This window comes from Coptis chinensis, chromosome 7 (assembly GCF_015680905.1).
Source record: "Coptis chinensis isolate HL-2020 chromosome 7, ASM1568090v1, whole genome shotgun sequence".
Taxonomy (NCBI): domain Eukaryota; kingdom Viridiplantae; phylum Streptophyta; class Magnoliopsida; order Ranunculales; family Ranunculaceae; genus Coptis; species Coptis chinensis.
The window spans coordinates 84,855,701-84,874,868 of NC_141462.1; the positions used below are offsets into that span (position 1 = coordinate 84,855,701).

The window sequence follows — 19,168 nt, forward strand, 5'->3', positions numbered from 1 at the left end:
CATGTTCATTTTGGCTAAGCAGAATTTTCAGAATTTCCCTCACAATGTTGGGAAGAAAGAGTCTATCCAGAACATTTGTTTTCCACGTGCAGTTTTCCGAGTCTATTTCTCTTGTATGAGCTATTTGATGGCGGAGGACCAAAGGGTTTTTTTATTTGACAGGGTCGGTATCTAGGGATCCATCCAGATGTTTATTTCACTTCCTAATCCAATATGCCAATATAACTGTGGGAGGATTTCATCTCTTGCCTTGATAATGCCTCTCCAAATCTTTGAGGCCCCCCTTTGGCATTTTACTGAAAGAATTGGTTTCCCTCGTGCATATTTCTTTAGGAGACTAGAGGCCCATGGTTTGTCCGGTTCTTTTACAATTCTCCAGAATAACTTCTCTTGTAAAGCGGTATTGTGGTGCGAGGCAAGTTCGATTTCAAGTCCACTGCAAGATTTAGGTTGATAGATCTTGTTCTAGCATGTATAGTGAACCTTGTTTGTATTATCTTTTGTTTTTCCCCAAAAGAAGTTTGCACTCAGAGAGTCTAGGCTATCGCAAGTCGAAATCGGTAATGGGAAAATTGACATGATGTAAGAGGGTATAGCTGAAGTGACGACTTTAATGAGAGTAAGCTTTCGTGCTTGTGACAAAAGTTTAGCTCTCCACCCTTCCATTCTCTGCAAAACTCTTTGTAGATTTTTATCAAAATCAATTCTACTTTTCCTACTGAGAATCAAGGGGGCACCAATGTATTTTTAATGGGTGATGGTCTTTTCAATTTCGATGATTCTTTTGAGATCTTGTCTATTTTGGTGGTGAGTGTCGCGGCTGAAGAAAATACATGACTTTTAAAAATTTATCTCTTGTCCAGAGACATTTTAAGAGTTTCCAAAGTATCTTTAAGATGATTAGTCTTAGAGAGGTTTGCTCTGCAAAAGATGAAACTTTCATCGGCAAATTAAAGATGAGGTGAGATATAGGTAAGTCACTTTGACTGATCTTTACTCCATATATTTTCTTTCCTTTCTCAACTTTGGTAAGGAGGCGTGATAGAACTTCCATGCAAATAATTAAAAAGAATAGTGAAAGAGGATCTCCTTGTCTGATGCCCTTTCTGGCTTGAGAAAACCAGTAAGTCCCATTAAGCTTGAAGGAGAGAGATGTAGTAGAGATGCATTGGTTTGCCTGGTTCTAACAATATAACTATTAGTACTGTAGGTTGGTTACTATATGTCATGTTGCGCAATCCCATGCCCCCATCTAAAAATAAAAAATGGAATTATTGAAAATGAGCACAGTACTTCTAGCCTTCTAGGGAAGTCTTCAACTCTTCGTGGACTTGATGGAATCTCGTGATAGAGTGACACTCTATGAAGCATGGACGGGTGGATACAGTGGCTCGCTTCATGGTAGCACTTCAATAGGAGTGATTTTTTGCAACCAGGGTTGGTTCCTCCAAGCGCTCCAAGGGAATTTTGAGTCATACACGTTTCATCTTTTCCACAAAAAAAGGAAAGTTACAACCGTCACAAAATTCTCAAAATTTCTAATTTTACTAGTTTGTCCCTCATAAAGGAAATAAAATAAATAAATAAAGTGGAATAAACCAACAAACGTGTGTATTTCTTTTTGATCTTATTCCCGCAAAAACGTGTTAATAACAATAATATCATCTTCTTGTTAGCTTGTTCTTAATACATCCATCGTGTTTTTCATATTTTGATTCTTATTTTTTGTTTTGTTTTTGTTTCTTTTTTATTTTCTTTGTAGTTATGACTGAGGAACAAACTAGTAAAATATGAAATTTTGAAAATTTTGTGCAAAGTGTAACTACTCTTTTTTTGTGGAAAAAAATAAAACGTGCCGCTGGGGGCAAAAAATCACTCCTTCAATAGCCAGTACTGATCTGTACTCACTAAAGGCCAGTATAGATTACGTTGTGTTATTCATTGGTGCTCATAATGACAATTGCTTTCAGGTGCAATTTTCTTCTAAAAAGATTTTCTCTTTTGTCAATAACCCCAACGTAGTGCCCCAATCATAAGCGCAAAGACTTTGGCTAAAAAAAATCATGCGAGCAAAGGGCAGTAATGAATTTGAAGGGTCATTCAAATAATTCAATACATATCTCTGCTTCTCTGCAATCTAATTACTACTCTTAGCCTTATTTATACCATAAATAAATACTCTTCGCCTTGTTTTTTTTGGTGATCAACTACACTCTTAGAGTCTTAGCCTTATTTATACCATAAAAGGTTCCTTGTTCCGTTTTGCAACTTCAAAAGACACCTAGATGATAGCTACAGTGACAATTCATGAGATATTTTTTTCTTTACGTATATGCAAAAGCCAAATTTTACATACAATAATTAACAAAATTCTATTACAGGACCATAGCAATAGAAAACGCCGACAACAACACAACACGTGTAGCGTCGCTATTTATTTACACGAAACGAAATTCTAATTTCTCTTAATCTTTCATGTACATTTAGGCCCTACTATTGTTTATGTCATGTGCGAAGTACCTCATATCTAAAATGCCTCAGCCGTGCATCACATGATATGCAGATCTCAAAGATCAAAAGTCAGAAATATGGTTCAGTTAATTGTTTTCATGAGCTGAGAGGGTAACACGTGTCTTCTCCACCAGTATTCCATAAGAAATGCGCGTAATTCGCAGCATGATACGCGTTCCCTGGATCAGCTTCAATTGCTTCCAAGTACGTTTCTTCAGCTGCATCCATATCCTTCTTTCCGATCCATAAAAAGCTTGCAAATTTACTTAGTGCTTCTGCATCTGCTGGTTTCACTTGACTCGCTCTCTTGAAGTACTTCTCAGCTCTGCTTAAACAAAACAGTATAACAAACCATCAGTTAAAATGGTTATCATACCAAATTCAAGCAAGATGACAAATTCAAGCAAGATGACAAACAACCAACCATACCACTCGTTCTAAGTGCTAATTAAGAGTGTCAGTCAATTTGAGAATAAAAACAAATAACGCTTAGATTTTCTCTCTCTCTATCTAAGTTCCAAATTAATGACTTTAGATTAAGGAATCAAAGCTAACAATAAGAATTAAGGGAGCATGAAGTTACCTGTCGTGATCATGGATAACAAGGAAGAGAAATTGAGCATAATTGGCAAGAAGAAGAGGGTTGTTAGGCTCTTGAGAAACAGCTTGTTGATACTTGAGTTCAGTTCTGAAAAAATTTGAGAAGTCTTCAGGTTCAATTTTAGCTTCAACTGGTGAAACAAAGCGTTGCATTGTTTCATGATCAAGTACTGCCTCACCCATCAATACTGCTTGCATTTTCGACGCTTCTTCCACAATTGAATTCCATAGCTTCATTTCTTCTTGTGTCTCTGTAACCAATGCCGCTTCGTCTTCTTTACTTGTCGTTGGATTGCCAAATGAAGACACTTGAGATACTTCATCTGGAACAATGGTATGGTGATGAAATGTCGAAACCCCATCGAACCGTCCATCGCCACCGTCTGTACCACTACCAATTCTCTTCACTTTCCCACCTCCACCACTATTTCCACCAACTGAAATCGACGAGTCTGAAAACGTCTTAATTTGCGACGAATCCAACATGGGGTTCTTCTCATGATTCTCAATTGATGAAACAGATTCTGTAGTAGTAGCAGTAGTAGAGTAATACTGGAACGACGCTGGCGCTGCGATTGCGACGTTATTAGACATTGAATGAACTGTAAAATTGGCCATAAGGATCATCACATACATCATTAAAGTTGGTGTATGTGAAAAGATCTGTGAAAAGAGCCAAACAAATGAAGCATGAATCTCTTTCTGCACCCTTGCTAGTATCCCCTGTACGTCTTCAAGATACAGAAATTCTCTCATTTGTAACGTGTAGCTATGAAGCTCGCGGATTATAAACACCATGGATGAAAAAGCTTTCTTCACTGAACAATAAGCAGTTTCACCTGCCTCTCTGAAATCTTCTTTCCATTGATTCTTCTTCTTTATAATTCGCAACGAAAGAGGAATATCAACACTATTCGCCTTCCGTTCAATGCTTGCCGTATTTATCTCATCTGTTCCAGGCCAGTATGATGGTTCTGGCCTAATTCTAAGCCATGGGGGCTCTGTAGAATCGATTTTCGATGGATGAAATGACGCTGCCGAACTCTGTGCATAACCAATGCTGCTTTCGATACTCGAAAAGTCTCCATCGAAGCTACCACAATACCCACTGCTGCTCTCGCCTGAATCTAAAGCATTCTCAGATTTAGCCTCGTTTTCATCTCCAAAAAGGTGGAATCTAAGTGCCAATTCACGAATATTCTCCGCAAACTCTTCATCAGAGAAATTATCAAACCCAGCACTAATAGTCCTCCTCAATTTTCCATTTCTTGATTTAGGAATTTCGCAAGAAACGGTCCTCACAAGTTGGGAAGATTTTCTTCCGAAGAAGGCTGAACGATCCGACTGGTGGACGAAATGGCAAACCAGAGCACTATCATTTCGGGTTCGTCTTTTCGATGGAGATGAAATTGAGGAAGCAAGGGCTTGTGAAGATGGAGATTGTGATGATACAACAGGCTGCGACCAATGCATGCATGTCGCAGCTACTTTCATTTCCATTTTGTCACAATAGATTGAGAAAAAAGTAGGATAGGAAAAGATGAAGGTAAAAGTAGAAGATTTTTTAAGCAAAGATTATTATAAAATAGAAAAGTAGATTCAAAGGTTCAAAGCACGGAAATCACGCTTAGATCTGAAGAAGAAAAAAAAGTAATTAACCCCAAAATCAAGTTTCTTAATACGAAATGGGGAAAAATTTGAGGGAGTCGGTCAGTTGGGAAATGAAGATTTATAATAAGTGAAGTCGGCACCGACTACAGTGAAGCTAATAAGTGTAGGATACGCTTCACTTCTGAATTTATCTCGTGGTTGTATCTCTCCACAACGAGAGACAGATAGCACTAGGCAGTGCTCTTATATATATATAAAAAAAAACTCACGGGCAAGACTAGTTTTCGATTAGAAAGATCTGGGAAATGAGGGGCTGAGAGTCAAATCCGTATAACGAAAAGCAAATACAGTATTTTTTATTTTTGTACATGTGTATATATATACTTGGCTGTAAGTTTTTGTGTATATGTGTATATATTTACTTGGCTGAATTTTAATCTGTTGTTATACTTTACTTGTTACTCGCCCTCTAAATCTGGGAATGGGCATAAAACGAAATCAGCTAAAAATTATGGAATGGACTTTAAATCTGTCTTCTTACTAGGGGGCCTATTTAAAGTAACAATCACAATCATATTTCTCTTTTTTTTTTTTGCTAACATGCACAATCATATATATATTTTTTTTCCACTAACATGCACAATCATATTTTTTCCATTTTTAAAGACAGATAATTTATATACTGTTTTTCTGTTTTTCAAAGCAGTGCTGATATTTTTGATAATATTCTCTCTGTATAAATTGACACACTCCCACAAATAAACACATATTACTCATTGTGCTTTTTCTTATGCAATTTAGATTTTTTTCCCCTTAATTCTTCTTTTACCATAAATTTAAGGAAATAGCATTAGATGATTAAGTGATTAATGTAAACAAATATATAATGGTGGGAAAGGTTATAATAGCTATAAAGGCGTGCATATAGTTTTGGGTTTCTAACATTCTGGAGAGAAGCGGCAGAAGATTCGAGAAGCTTATAACAAACTGGGCTACGGTTATCCAAGGCAATACAATATAAAAGCTAAGTTACTTTGTATTACTGTATTTGGCTGTCTTTATGGATGAGAGGATCTCCCTCTTTTGAGCAGCAACGACAATATATAATTCCTTGATTTATTTTAATAAATATGAAGATAATGAAAATTTTATCAATAAAAAAAAACAAATATAAAGATAACACGGAAGAAACTGTTAAGTTTTAAAATTGCTAGACTTGTAAATGAAGAATAAGCTTAATAACCAATAAGCATGGTGGTAGTGATCAATAAATAGATCATTAGAAGAGATGAAGGAAAAGAAAAGATAAAAAGGAGATTGGTAGTGGGTATAAATGTCTACTAGAGAGTGAGGAAGGGGTATGATTTTTTGGGGGAACCTATGGATTTGTTCGGTGCGAATATTAACACCCATATTTTTAAAACATCAGGACAAGGAATTTTTATGAAGTAGAAAGACTGGCAACTCTATCAATCTACCTCATGCTCTGCTCATAAGTTCATAACAATAATTATAAAAACAATATATATATTGAAAACAATAGGTATCAACATGCATCCCCAATTGGTTGGTGAAAACCTGTAACCAGTGCAGTGGAATGCAGAAATGCAGTGGAGGGGAAAACACATTAGTCATTACGATGAAAGTTCTGTGTCTCAAATGAAGCTTTTGCTTTTTGTGTTTATGAATTATATTCAATGAACATTTTAACTTGTGACAGAAAGGATCTTAATGTTTTACTCATAGCTTAGTTGCTTAGTCTTATTGTTAATTACTACAATTCTAAACAATATATAAGAATGTAATGACCTCATTGTCACGGGCCTAAGTTTCACAACAACAATTGGCATTAGTAATATGAAGAGTCTAATGGCCAATTTATTGCAGCAGGAACAGACCATGGAAGAGACCTTTCTGCCGAGGAAGCTGAAAGCAAAGGGGCACTCAAAGGAACTTATGGAGTAGAAAATTCAACCACCAAAGACTGGAGGTGGAGACTGACTCGCAAACAGTTAGCAATTTTTTGATCAAGAAGAAAAACACTTCTATATAATGGATTTCACAACTATTACTTAATGATGCACTATATATTTTGGCTTCATTAGAAGATGTAAATATTAAGTGGGTCAGTAGAACAAAAAACAATGATGATCTCTATTGCCTTTCATGGCAAATCTTTTCCTATGACGACAGAATGGATAGATAACCCACCGTCTGTACATACTTCTTAATATATATGTTGAGGATAAAATTTGGGCCGTTAAATTTATATGTTGAGGGAAAGATCCTCTGTACATACTTAATATATATATATACAAAATTGAAAAAAATTGGGCCGTTAAATAAATTGCAAACTCATTCACAAATTTTGACAAAGCTAAACATATTCAACTGAGCTGATTTTTAGTGGAGATAATATCTATGTTGAAGAGATCACATCCACCAAAAATCAACCCCTAACTCATTGTCTAGGTCTATTTTTAGGAGTAAAGTTTATTATGGAAGTTATTGAGGGGTGTCAAGGTAGTCCGACCGTGTGTGTGTATATATATATATATATCGTGCCCGTTATATGAACTCCAAAGAAACTCTACCATAAAAAAATCAATGAATTAGAAGCTGATTTTTGGTGAAGATGTTCTTCTCACAATATAGATCATCCTTAGAAAAAATCAGCACTTTTGAAAATTTCTAGACGTATCAAAATTTGTTTACAGTATTATAAAATTATCCAATTATCTAGATTTTTCAAATTTCAAAACAACTTTTGACAAGATTAAACATTTTCGTTTGGGTTGATTTTTTGTATGGGTAGGAAGATTCTCTATTATGAGAAGACTATCTTCACCAAACATCAGCCCTCAATTCATCTTATAAATGGACTAACACCTCAACACCCATGGCACAGTCATCAAATAATGATGATCTGAGTTCAATTAAGAACACAGAATTAATCGAGTATGATCTCGACACACAGGACAAAATGAATAAATGGACGATTCTTAATATGAATCCCAAGACCATATATAGATATGGTAACTGGATTGAAAAATTGACCAGTAAAATTGTTGTAAAAACTATGGAACAAACTACTAGTTTAAATTCCATGAATAATAATTTGCATCTTTTAAGTCCTCGTGATTTATATTCTTATGTGAAAAATTATAAATTTATTCATGTAGGATTAATACAGGTTGCTTTCAGACCTTTGACCCTTTTGGGTATGAATGCTTGTATTCAAGCAACTCTCAGAGATGCTAGATGTCTCGATTATTTACCGTCCCTCATGGGAGCAGTAGAGACTAGTCTTTGTCATGAACTAGTCTATTTTGATGTCTATCCTAATTTAAGTTTATCTTTATCGGATAGAAATATTTATGATTCTTTATCATTACAAATTCAAGCTAAAGGTTATAACTTTTTACCTGGATCTGAGGTGATTGGAATTACCTACAGAATTCACTATAAGGTGTTACAAACTTTAACACCAAATGCACAACATAAAACTACACTAGGAAAAATTGTGTTAATTGATACAAATCTTTTAACCTCTAGTGTAGCAACACTCAGGATGATTCCTTGGAGTGAAATTCAATTTCCAGAGTCATGGATTTGCAGAAACGCTATTCAACCACAGCCAATCATTAATAATGATTTAGATCAGATAATTCAATCCACAGAAGGTGAAGTTATATTAAACTTTAAGAAACATTTTGTTAATATAAGTTTGTCTTCGAGATCCTCTTATAAGATCTCCATACCACAATCTTCTAGAAATAATTTGTATCTTTTAAGTCCTCGTGATTTATATCCTTATATGAAAAATTATAAATTTATTCATGTAGGATTAATACAGGTTGCTTTCAGACCTTTGACCTTTTTGGGTATGAATGCTTGTATTCAAGCAACTCTCAGAGATGCTAGATGTCTCGACTATTTACCGTCCCTCATGGGAGCAGTAGAGACTAGTCTTTGTCATGGACCAGTCTATTTTGATGTCTATCCTAATTTAAGTTTATCTTTATAAGATAGAAATCTTTATGATTCTTTATCATTACAAATTCAGGCTAAAGGTTATAACTTTTTACCTGGATCTGATGTGATTGGAATTACCTACATAATTCACTATAAGGTGTTACAAACTTTAACACCAAATGCACGGCATAAAACTACACTAGGAAAAACTGTGTTAATTGATACAAATATTTTAACCTCTAGTGTAGCAATAGCCAAGATGATTCCTTGGAGTGAAATTTAATTTCCAGAGTCATGGATTTGCAGAAACACTGTTCAACCACAGCCAATCATTAATAATGATTTAGATCATATAATTCAATCAACAAAAGGTGAAGTTATATTAAACTTTAAGAAACCTTTTGTTAGTATAAGTTTGTCTTCGAGATCCTCTTATAAGATCTCCATACCAAAATCTTCTAGGAATTCAGTTTCAGATACTTAATATATATCTTAGTATAATCAATCTGTAGAAGAGATTCGTATCTCTAATCGACAAATACCACATGGTATTTATACACATCAAGCTAGGGAATCTCCCACAGCATCAGAAATGAATTTTGTTTTATAATGGATTATACACCTTATGAAACTTATCAATTTTATAAATTAAAATATGAAGAGTTGAGTAAATATTTTACTCCTACAAAATTGAAACCTATGATTCGTCCTTATAATGATTATTATGATTATCATCAGAGGAATCATACTACTATTGGGAAATGGTTTTGTCTAGAGTATCATAATCATAAAATTCTGAATGGCAGAGTTGAGCATGCAACTCTAAATAAAGAGATGAGTGATTATCTTAAAGCCAAACAACAGGCTAGGCTTATGGCCAAGGTAAAAATTGAGTTACCTACTGATAATAATACCTTAATTAATAAGGAGATTAATTTACTTAATAAAGAGGTAAGTCATAATCAAGTACATGAAAAGATGAGTCTTCAACCTGTTATCTCTGAAGTCAAGGAGAATATTACTATTAGAAAATGTAAGTTTACTCATGTAGACAATTATATTGGTGTTTTAGAATTTCATCAAAAGAAGTGGACCACTGCTGATGAAAAGGAGATGACAGCTGTTCATCCTCCAATGACACCTTTAAAGCTGAAAGATAGTCTGGAAACTGCGGCAAGCCTCAAGAAGAGACGCACAAGTCTGTTCGTATTGAAGATATTAATAAAATCTGTAAACAGAATAATTATACGAATTTATGTTTACAAACTATTGGAGCTCAATTAATTAGAATTGAGAATATAATGCTGAAAATATCCTTAAACATATCCCAAGGATAGATCCTAATAAGGACAAAGAACTTTTAAAGAATATTTCTTTAAAACAACATATTTCTGCTGGTCAATTAGACCATCGATTCAGCCTCAAATTTTAAGTTGGATCAATCATCATCCAAAAATGATTTCATTGAGAAATTATATACTCAATTAAGTAAATTGAATCTTAATATTTTATCTCAAGAATCTAATTCTGAAGATGATATTAATCCAGATGAGATTCTGAATATTGAAACAAATTTTGTTTCTCCCAATATTAATAAAATAACTTATGAAAAGAATACTCAGAAGATGGGTCATGTAGGCCATAGTAGAAATTACTATCCTCGTCCTACTCCCCAAGATATTCTTTATGAGGAAGCCTATTTTAATGACCAAGTGTCTTATCAAGCTAAAACTATCTACACTTGGAATATTGATGCTAAATCTGATTACCAGATTTATCACACCTTACAGGAGATGCTCATGTATGCGAGTGTTTGCAAAGCCCATGGTAATACAGATGTAGACGTCTGTAGATTTATTACCTATGGTTTTGTTGGAACTCTAAAAGGTTAGTGGGATGATGTTCTCACTAATGAGCAAAGATATGAAATCTTTAACTCTACCAAGTTGTAGTTTAGTTCAGAAGATTACCAAGAGTTAGCCATATGAGATGCGGTTTACACTTTAGGCCTATCTATTGTCCATCATTTCATAGGACATGAGGGCATGAGTGCTGAGAAGAATAGAGAACTTCTCCAAACCTTAGATGTCCTATCCTATCTCATTTTAGATGGTATAAGGATGTCTTCCTTGCCAAAGTACTGCAATTACATGATGCTAATAGTGAGCATTGGAAATCTAAGTTTATTGGTGGTATCCCTAACTTCTTTGTATAAAAGGTTAGGAAAAAGCTTAGAGATTTAAATGGAGGATCTAATATTGCTTATGATTCTCATACCTATGGAAGTCTTATTAATCAGATCATTCAGGAAGGTCTCAGCCTTTGTAATGATTTAAAACTACAACATCAGCTTAAAAAGAAGAATCTTTCTGGTAAGAAAAAGTTAGGAGAATTTTGTGAGCAATTTGCTTATAATATTCCTCCTGAGAGGAAGAAGAAGATTTCCTCTCACAAAACCCAGAAAAACTATAAGAGAAAATATTCTCGTAAAAATAAAAAGAATTTCAATAAAAATTGGAATTCTAATAAAGAGTTTTATAATAATCCACATAACAAAAATAATGTTACTTGTTTAAAACGTGGAAAGATTGGTCATTATGCCAATAGGTGCCAGACCAAACATAAGCTTAATAATTTAGAGATTGATGAAGATCTTAGATTACAGTTAAGTAAGATTTTACTTAATACTAGTTCTTTTGATACAGAAAATGAATCTGAAGATCCTTATTCTAGTGCTTAAGATAATGAATCACCATGTCAATGTGACATTCTGCAAGCAAAATGTGATAGCATGGAAGCTATCTTACAGATGAACATATTGACTATTAATGTCTTAACCCATGATCAATAGTCTGTTTTGGATCTTATAGATTCTATTAATAACCCTGACACTAAGATGAAGTTAATTAAAACTTGATTTAAGGCAGTAAAGGATAATATTGTTGATCCTTCTGAAGGTTACACTCTGAAAGAGGTTTTTGATCGCTTAGGGAACAATAAACTTAGTTCTTCAAAATCTTCTTATTAGGACCTGAATAAAGAGGTCCATAATCTTAACAAAGAGATTCTTCAAATAAAGCAGAGAGTGTTTCAAATTGAGAAACACCAATTCAAGGAAGTTATTATAGAAAAGTCAGACAATGACTTCCAACACTGCAATTTTATTTTCTTTATATTTTCTAGGAAATGGAATATTTTTATAACTTTGATTATTAACAAAGAATATATTCTTACTGATTATGTTGCGTTAGTCGATAGTGGTGCAGATATAAATTGCATCTAAGAAGGATTAATTCCTCAAAAATATTTTGAAACTAAACCCAAACTATAAATTGTGCTAGTGGTAGTAAAATAGCTATTCAGCATAAACTTACTAAGGTTGTTATTAGTAAGAATGAGGTTAATATACCTATATTCTTTTAATTGATAAAAGATCTTACCCAACAGATTATACTAGGAACCACTCCTTTTTTAAATACCATTTTTCCCATTAATAAAATTGATAATTATGGTATTTACACTAACTTCGAGAATCACCCTATGGTTTTTGAATTTATCTCTTCTTCTTTGCAGGCCACGAAGAGCCAGTATTGTGAAATATAATTCACAAACAGATCTTTCTTGGAGTATCCAAATATTTTGGAAACAACATACTGTTCATTATTATTCAGAGAATATTTCTCCGGGATTATATCCTGTGCATCTAAGACATAATTTAATGTCTTTTACAGAATCCAAAATGCTCCAATTTGGTTCATTGGAGAATCCATTATATGGACAGGATACAGAGCAACCACTAGTGGCCTCTAAATCCTTACAGGATACTGCTGATGTTGAGATTATCAACGTCTTTTAGGACAATTTAGGCCTCTCTAACTAGGATTACTCCCAGGAGTCTGTTAATAAACCTAACAGCACCAACAAGGGTAAAACCTTGAAGTCTGATTATTTCAGCACCATTGTGAGTTCTTCGCATAATCTTTCTAGAAAGTCTAATGGTACTGGTAAAAGAAAAGTACGATTTGATAATCTAGAGTTACCTTATGTCCATGATAACAGGCATCAGTTCTTTACATATCAAAAGCTTCACAGCTTTCAGAAATCCATTTTAGATAATGTTATCAATTTCTTTTACCAAAATAATAAGAGGAGTCTCCTCCAGATCCTCAAAATTACTGCTAAATATTTTAGCATGATAAACCAGAATTCAATCAAGACTTGGCCTGACTTCAAAAAGTATAGTAAGGCCAGGGAGTTGAAGAGATCCCTTGATTGTGTCTTGGAGTACTCTTTCCAAAAACTTTTCATAATCCTTTTGGAATAAAGCCAAAATATCCCTTCCAGCACTTTTACCCGATTTAATTCAAAATCTCTCTCCTTCACATTTTCAGAAATGGATTCTTAATTGGAATTCAATTGTTTTGGGAATTTGTCATTTAATTATTAAAGGTATTGCCCATATCACTGAAGGAACCCACAGTTTGCACCCAAATCTCCATATCCTCCTTCCGGCCATATTTTGTCAATATTTTTAGATTAGAGATATGTATTTAATTGATGAATTGCTAGAGATGGGATTTGTTAATCCATCACCATCAGTACAGAGGTTTCTTTGGGAGCAGGAAAGAATAACAGAACATTCTTGGCCTTTCCATTGGTCCAAGCCATGGAAAATACTATGATAAAATGGCATGGAACTATTTACTGTGAATTTACCACAGCTTGTCTTGAATACACAGAATATGAAACTTATCTGTCATTGGTCCGAATCCACAAACAGAGACCTTTTTATATATCAAAAGCTCTTACTCTTTCGGAATCTAAGGAGAAATTTCATACTATTACAGCAAAAGATAGAATTAGAGAAATGGCCGAAATTCGTGCTATTGGTCTTCATCTGATTAAGTGGTTTATCAGATATAATTCAATACAAAAGTATCCAAAGTTCACTCTTTTGTCTGAATCTGATAAATTCTTAATCCTTACAGAATCTTTAGACAATTCTAATAGAACCAAATTTTATGAACAATTCAGCAGAACCAGTTCTTTGGCTCTTAGCCCAAAAGCTATAGAAATTTTCAAGCTTATTAATGAAGAAGGACCTTATGAGTTTCTTAATCATCTTGGGTACCTTTCCTCTGAGTCAGAACCATAAGATGTGGATAATGATATCCTTATCCAAGTTGCTGAGAATCTACGCACCAAACTTGGCACTCCTGAACATAATGGCAGACATTATGGCCTATGATAAGGACTAGAAATAAAATCAGCATTATTTTGCTTTGGATTCTTATCCTTACAACTGGATTTTCAATGCTTTTGTCTATGTGGGACCTTTGAGAGGAACATCCTATCTTTTGTTTTTCTCCAAAGTCAAAGTTAAGCATTATAAGGATTCTTATCCTTTCAAGATAGAAGTAAAAGACAAGTATGCCTTGTCATGGTGGCCCAGTCGACTGTGACTCCTTTAGCACACGTAGCCACTTTCTGTGCGGACTCCAAATTATATTTTGAGTTCCGACTAGTATAAAAGGGATACCTCACCTTTGTTGAGGAACATCTTTTTCTTTACCTTTCAATTTTCTTTCTTGTTTAAGTCCAGTGTGCTCTCAACTTTCCCACCTGTAACATAAACATCCATCAATATAAATAAAAGTTTAGTTTAATTAAGTGTTCTTGCTGCTGACTGATCTTCTTCCGCATTAATCAGGTGTTTTACCTGATCCAAATAAAGAAAGAGATCAGGTAAAACACCTGATTAATGCGGAAGAAGATCAATCAGCAGTAAGAACACTTGATTAAACTAAACTTTTATTTATATTGATAGATGTTTATGTTACAGGGGGCAAAGTTGAGAGCACACTGGACTTAAACAAGAAAGAAAATTGAAATGTAAAGAAAAAGATGTTCCTCAACAAGGTTGAGGTATCCCTTTTATATTAGTCGGAACTCAAAATATAATTTGGAGTCCGCACAGAAAGTGGTTACGTGTGCTAAATGAATCGCAGTCAACTGGGCCACCATGACAAGGCATACTTGTCTTTTACTTCTATCTTGAAAGGATAAGAATCCTTATAATGCTTAACTTTGACTCTGGAGAAAAGCAAAAGATAGGATGTTCCTCTCAAAGGTCCCACATAGACAAAAGCATTGAAAATCCAGTTATAAGGATAAGAATCTAAAGCAAAATAATGATGATTTTATTTCTAGTCCTTATCATAGGCCATAATGTCTGCCATTATGTTCAGGAGTGCCAAGTTTGGTGCGTAGATTCTCAGCAACTTGGATAAGGATATCATTATCCACATCTTATGGTTCTGACTAAGAGGAAAGGTACCCAAGATGATTAAGAAACTCATAAGGTCCTTCTTCATTAATAAGCTTGAAAATTTCCATAGCTTTTGGGCTAAGAGCCAAAGAACTGGTTCTGCTGAATTGTTCATAAAATTTGGTTCTATTAGAATTGTCTAAAGATTCTCAGAAGATTAAGAATTTATCGATTCGCATAAAAAGTGAACTTTGGATACTTTTGTATTGAATTATATCTGATAAACCACTTAATCTGATGAAGACTAATAGCACGAATTTCGGCCATTTCTCTAATTCTGTCTTTTGCTGTAATAGTATAAAATTTCTCCTTAGATTCTGAAAGAGTAAGAGCTTTTGATATATCAAAAAGTCTCTATTTGTGGATTCGGACCAATGACAGATAAGTTTCATATTCTGTGTATTCAGGACAAGCTGTGGTAAATTCACAGTAAATAGTTCCATGCCATTTTATCATAGTATTTTCCATGGCTTGGACCAATGGAAAGGCCAAGAATGTTCTATTATTCTTTCCTGCTCCCAAAGAAACCTCTGTACTGATGGTGATGGATTTAACAAATCCCATCTCTAGCAATTCATCAATTAAATACATATCTCTAATCTAAAAATATTGACAAAATGTGGCCGGAAGGAGGATATGGAGATTTGGGTGCAAACTGTGGGTTCCTTCAGTGATATGGGCAATACCTTTAATAATTAAAGGACAAATTCCCAAAACAATTGAATTCCAATTAAGAATCCATTTCTGAAAATGTGAAGGAGAGAGATTTTGAATTAAATCTGGTAAAGGTGCTCGAAGGGATATTTTGGCTTTATTCCAAAAGGATTATGAAAAGTCTTTGGAAAGAGTACTCCAAGACACACAATCAAGGGATCTCTTCAACTCCCTGGCCTTGCTATACTTTTTGAAGTCAGGCCAAGTCTTGATTGAATTCTGGTTTATCATGCTAAAATATTTTGCAGTTATTTTGAGGATTTGGAGGAGACTCCTCTTATTATTCTGGTCAACGAAATTAATAACATTATCCAAAATGGATTTCTGAAAGCTGTGAAGCTTTTGATATGTAAAGAACTTATGCCTGTTATCATGGACATAAGGTAACTCTAGATTATCAAATCATACTTTTCTTTTACCAGTACTATTAGACTTTCTAGAAAGATTATGCGAAGAGCTTGCAATGGTGCTGAAATAATCAAACTCCAAGGTTTTACCCTTGTTAGTGCTGTTAGGTTTATTAACAGACTCCAGGGAGTAATCCCAGTTAGAGAGGCCTAAATTGTCCTAAAAGATGTTGATAATCTCAACATCAGCAGTATCTTGTAAGGATTCAGAGGCCACTGGTGGTTGCTATGTGTGCTGTCCATATAATGGATTCTCCAATGAACCAAATTGGAGCATTCTGGATTCTGTAAAAGACATTAAATTATGTCTTAGATGCACAAGATATAATCCCGGAAAAACATTCTCTGAATAATAATGAAAAGTATGTTGTTTCCAAAATATTTGGATACTCAAAGAAAGATCTGTTTGTGAATTATATTTCACAATCCTGGCTCTTCGTGACCTGCAAAGAAAAAGAGATAAATTCGAAAACCAAAGGGTGATTCTCGAAGTTAGTGTAAATACCATAATTATCAATTTTATTAATGGGAAAAATGGTATTTAAAAAAGGGGTTCCCAGTATAATCTGCTGGGTAAGATCTTTTATCAATAAAAATGATATAGGTATATTAACCTCATTCTTACTAATAACAACCTTAGTAAGTTTATGCTGAATAGCTATTTTACTACCACTAGCACTATTCATAGTTTGGGTTTAGTTTCAAAATATTTTTGAGGAATTAATCCTTCTTGGATGCAATTCATATCTGCACCACTATCGACTAACGTAACATAATCAGTAAGAATATATTCTTTGTTAATAATCAAAGTTATAAAAATATTCCATTTCCTAGAAAATATAAAGAAAATAAAATTGCAGTGTTGGAAGTCATTGTCTGACTTTTCTATAATAAGTTCCTTGAATTGGTGTTTCTCAATTTGAAACACTCTCTGCTTTAATTGAAGAATCTCTTTGTTAAGATTCTGGACCTATTTATTCAGGTCTTGATAAGAAGATTTTGAAGAACTAGGTTTATTGTTCCTTAAGAGATCAAAAACCTCTTTTAGATTGTAACCTTCAGAAGGATCAACAATATTATCCTTTATTACCTTAAAGCAAGTTTTAATTAACTTCAGCTTAGTGTCATGGTTATTAATAGAATCTATAAGATCCAAAACAAACTGTTGATCATGGGTTAAGACATTAATAGTCAAGCCGTTCATCTGCAAGATAGCTTCCATGCTATCACATTTTGCTTGCAGAATGTCACATTGACATGGTGATTCATTATCTGAAGCACTAGAATAAGGATCCTCATATTCATTTTCTGTATCAGAAGAACTAGTATTAAGTAAAATCTTACTTAACTATAATCTAAGATCTTCATCAATCTCTAAATTATTAAGCTTCTATTTGGTCTGGCACCTATTGGCATAATGACTAATCTTTCCACAATTTAAACAAGTAACATTATTTTTGTTATGTGGATTATTATAAAACTCTTTATTAGATTTCCAATTTTTATTGAAATTCTTTTTATTTTTACGAGAATATTTTCTCTTATAGTTTTTCTTTGTTTTGTGAGAGGAAATCGTCTTCTTCCTCTCAGGAGGAATATTATAAGCAAATTGCGTACAAAATTCTCCTAACTCTTTCTTACCAGAAAGATTCTGCTTTTTAAGCTGATGTTGTAGCTTTAAATCATTACAAAGGCTGAGACCTTCCTGAATGATATGATTAATAAGACTTTCATAGGTATGAGAATCATAAGCAATATTAGATCCTCCATTTAAATCTCTAAGCTTTTTCCTAACCTTCTCTGCAAAGAAGTTAGGGAGACCATCAATAAACTTAGATTTCCAATGCTCACTATTAGCATCATGTAATTTCCGTACTTTGGCAAGGAAGACATCCTTATACCATCTAAAATGAGATAGGATAGGACATCTAAGGTTTTGGAGAAGTTCCCTATTCTTCTCAACACTCATGCCTTCAGGTCCCATGAAATGATGGACAATAGACAGGCATAAAGTGTAAACTGCATCTGATATGGCTAACTCTTGGTTTGCTTCTAAACTAAACTCCAACTTGGTAGAGTTAAAGATTTCAGATCTTTTCTCATTAGTGAGAACATTATCCCACCAACCTTTTAGAGTTCCAACAAAACCATAGGTAATAAATCTACAGATGTCTGCATCTGTATTACCATGGGCTTTGCAAACACTCGCATACATGAGCATCTCCTGTAAGGTGTGATAAATCTGGTAATCAGATTTAGCATCAATATTCCAAGTGTAGATAGTTTTAGCTTGATAAGACACTTGGTCATTAAAATAGGCTTCCTCATAAAGAATATCTTGGGGAGTAGGACGAGGATAGTAATTTCTACTATGGCCTACATGACCCATCTTCTGAGTATTCTTTTCATAAGTTATTTTATTAATATTGGGAGAAACAAAATTTGTTTCAATATTCAGAATCTCATCTGGATTAATATCATCTTCAGAATTAGATTCTTGAGATAAAATATTAAGATTCAATTTACTTAATTGAGTATATAATTTCTCAATGAAATCATTTTTGGATGATGATTGATCCAACTTAAAAATTTGAATATCCAAAGGAGGCTGAATCGATGGTCTAATATGACCAGCAGAAATATGTTGTTTTAAAGAAATATTCTTTAAAGGTTCTTTGTCCTTATTAGGATTTATCCTTGGGATATGTTTAAGGATATTTTCAACATTATTCTCAATTCTAATTAATTGAGCTCCAATAGTTTGTAAACATAAATTCGTATAAATATTCTGTTTACAGATTTTATTAATATCTTCAATACAAACAGACTTGTGCGTCTCTTCTTGAGGCTTGATATAAGCCGCAGTTTCCAGACTATCTTTCAGCTTTAAAGGTGTCGTTGGAGGATGAACAGATGTCATCTCCTTTTCATCAGCAGTAGTCCACTTCTTTTGATGAAATTCTAAAACACCAATATAATTGTCTACATGAGTAAACTTACATTTTGTAACAGTAATATTCTC

At 33.9% G+C, this 19,168-nt stretch overlaps 1 protein-coding gene across 1 annotated transcript; it reads right to left on the bottom strand.

Annotated features, from left to right (window-relative positions):
- Window positions 1-2,388: 2,388 nt before the first annotated feature.
- Window positions 2,389-4,944, bottom strand: LOC147489525 (Tetratricopeptide repeat (TPR)-like superfamily protein). Its single transcript, XM_086569911.1, has 2 exons — window positions 3,095-4,944; window positions 2,389-2,836 (listed from the first exon to the last, which is right to left on the bottom strand). Exons 1-2 carry the CDS (start codon window positions 4,609-4,611, stop codon window positions 2,608-2,610), a joined length of 1,746 nt encoding a protein of 581 aa, XP_086426037.1. The 5' UTR covers window positions 4,612-4,944; the 3' UTR covers window positions 2,389-2,607.
- Window positions 4,945-19,168: the final 14,224 nt, after the last annotated feature.

Excerpts from the sequence above, each read along its gene's own strand:
- LOC147489525 (XM_086569911.1), bottom strand. The coding sequence starts at position 4,611 with ATGGAAATGAAAGTAGCTGCGACATGCATGCATTGGTCGCAGCCTGTT. Across the intron at positions 2,837-3,094 it reads GTTATCCATGATCACGACAG|AGCTGAGAAGTACTTCAAGA; the intron begins GTAACTTCATGC and ends TTGTTTAAGCAG.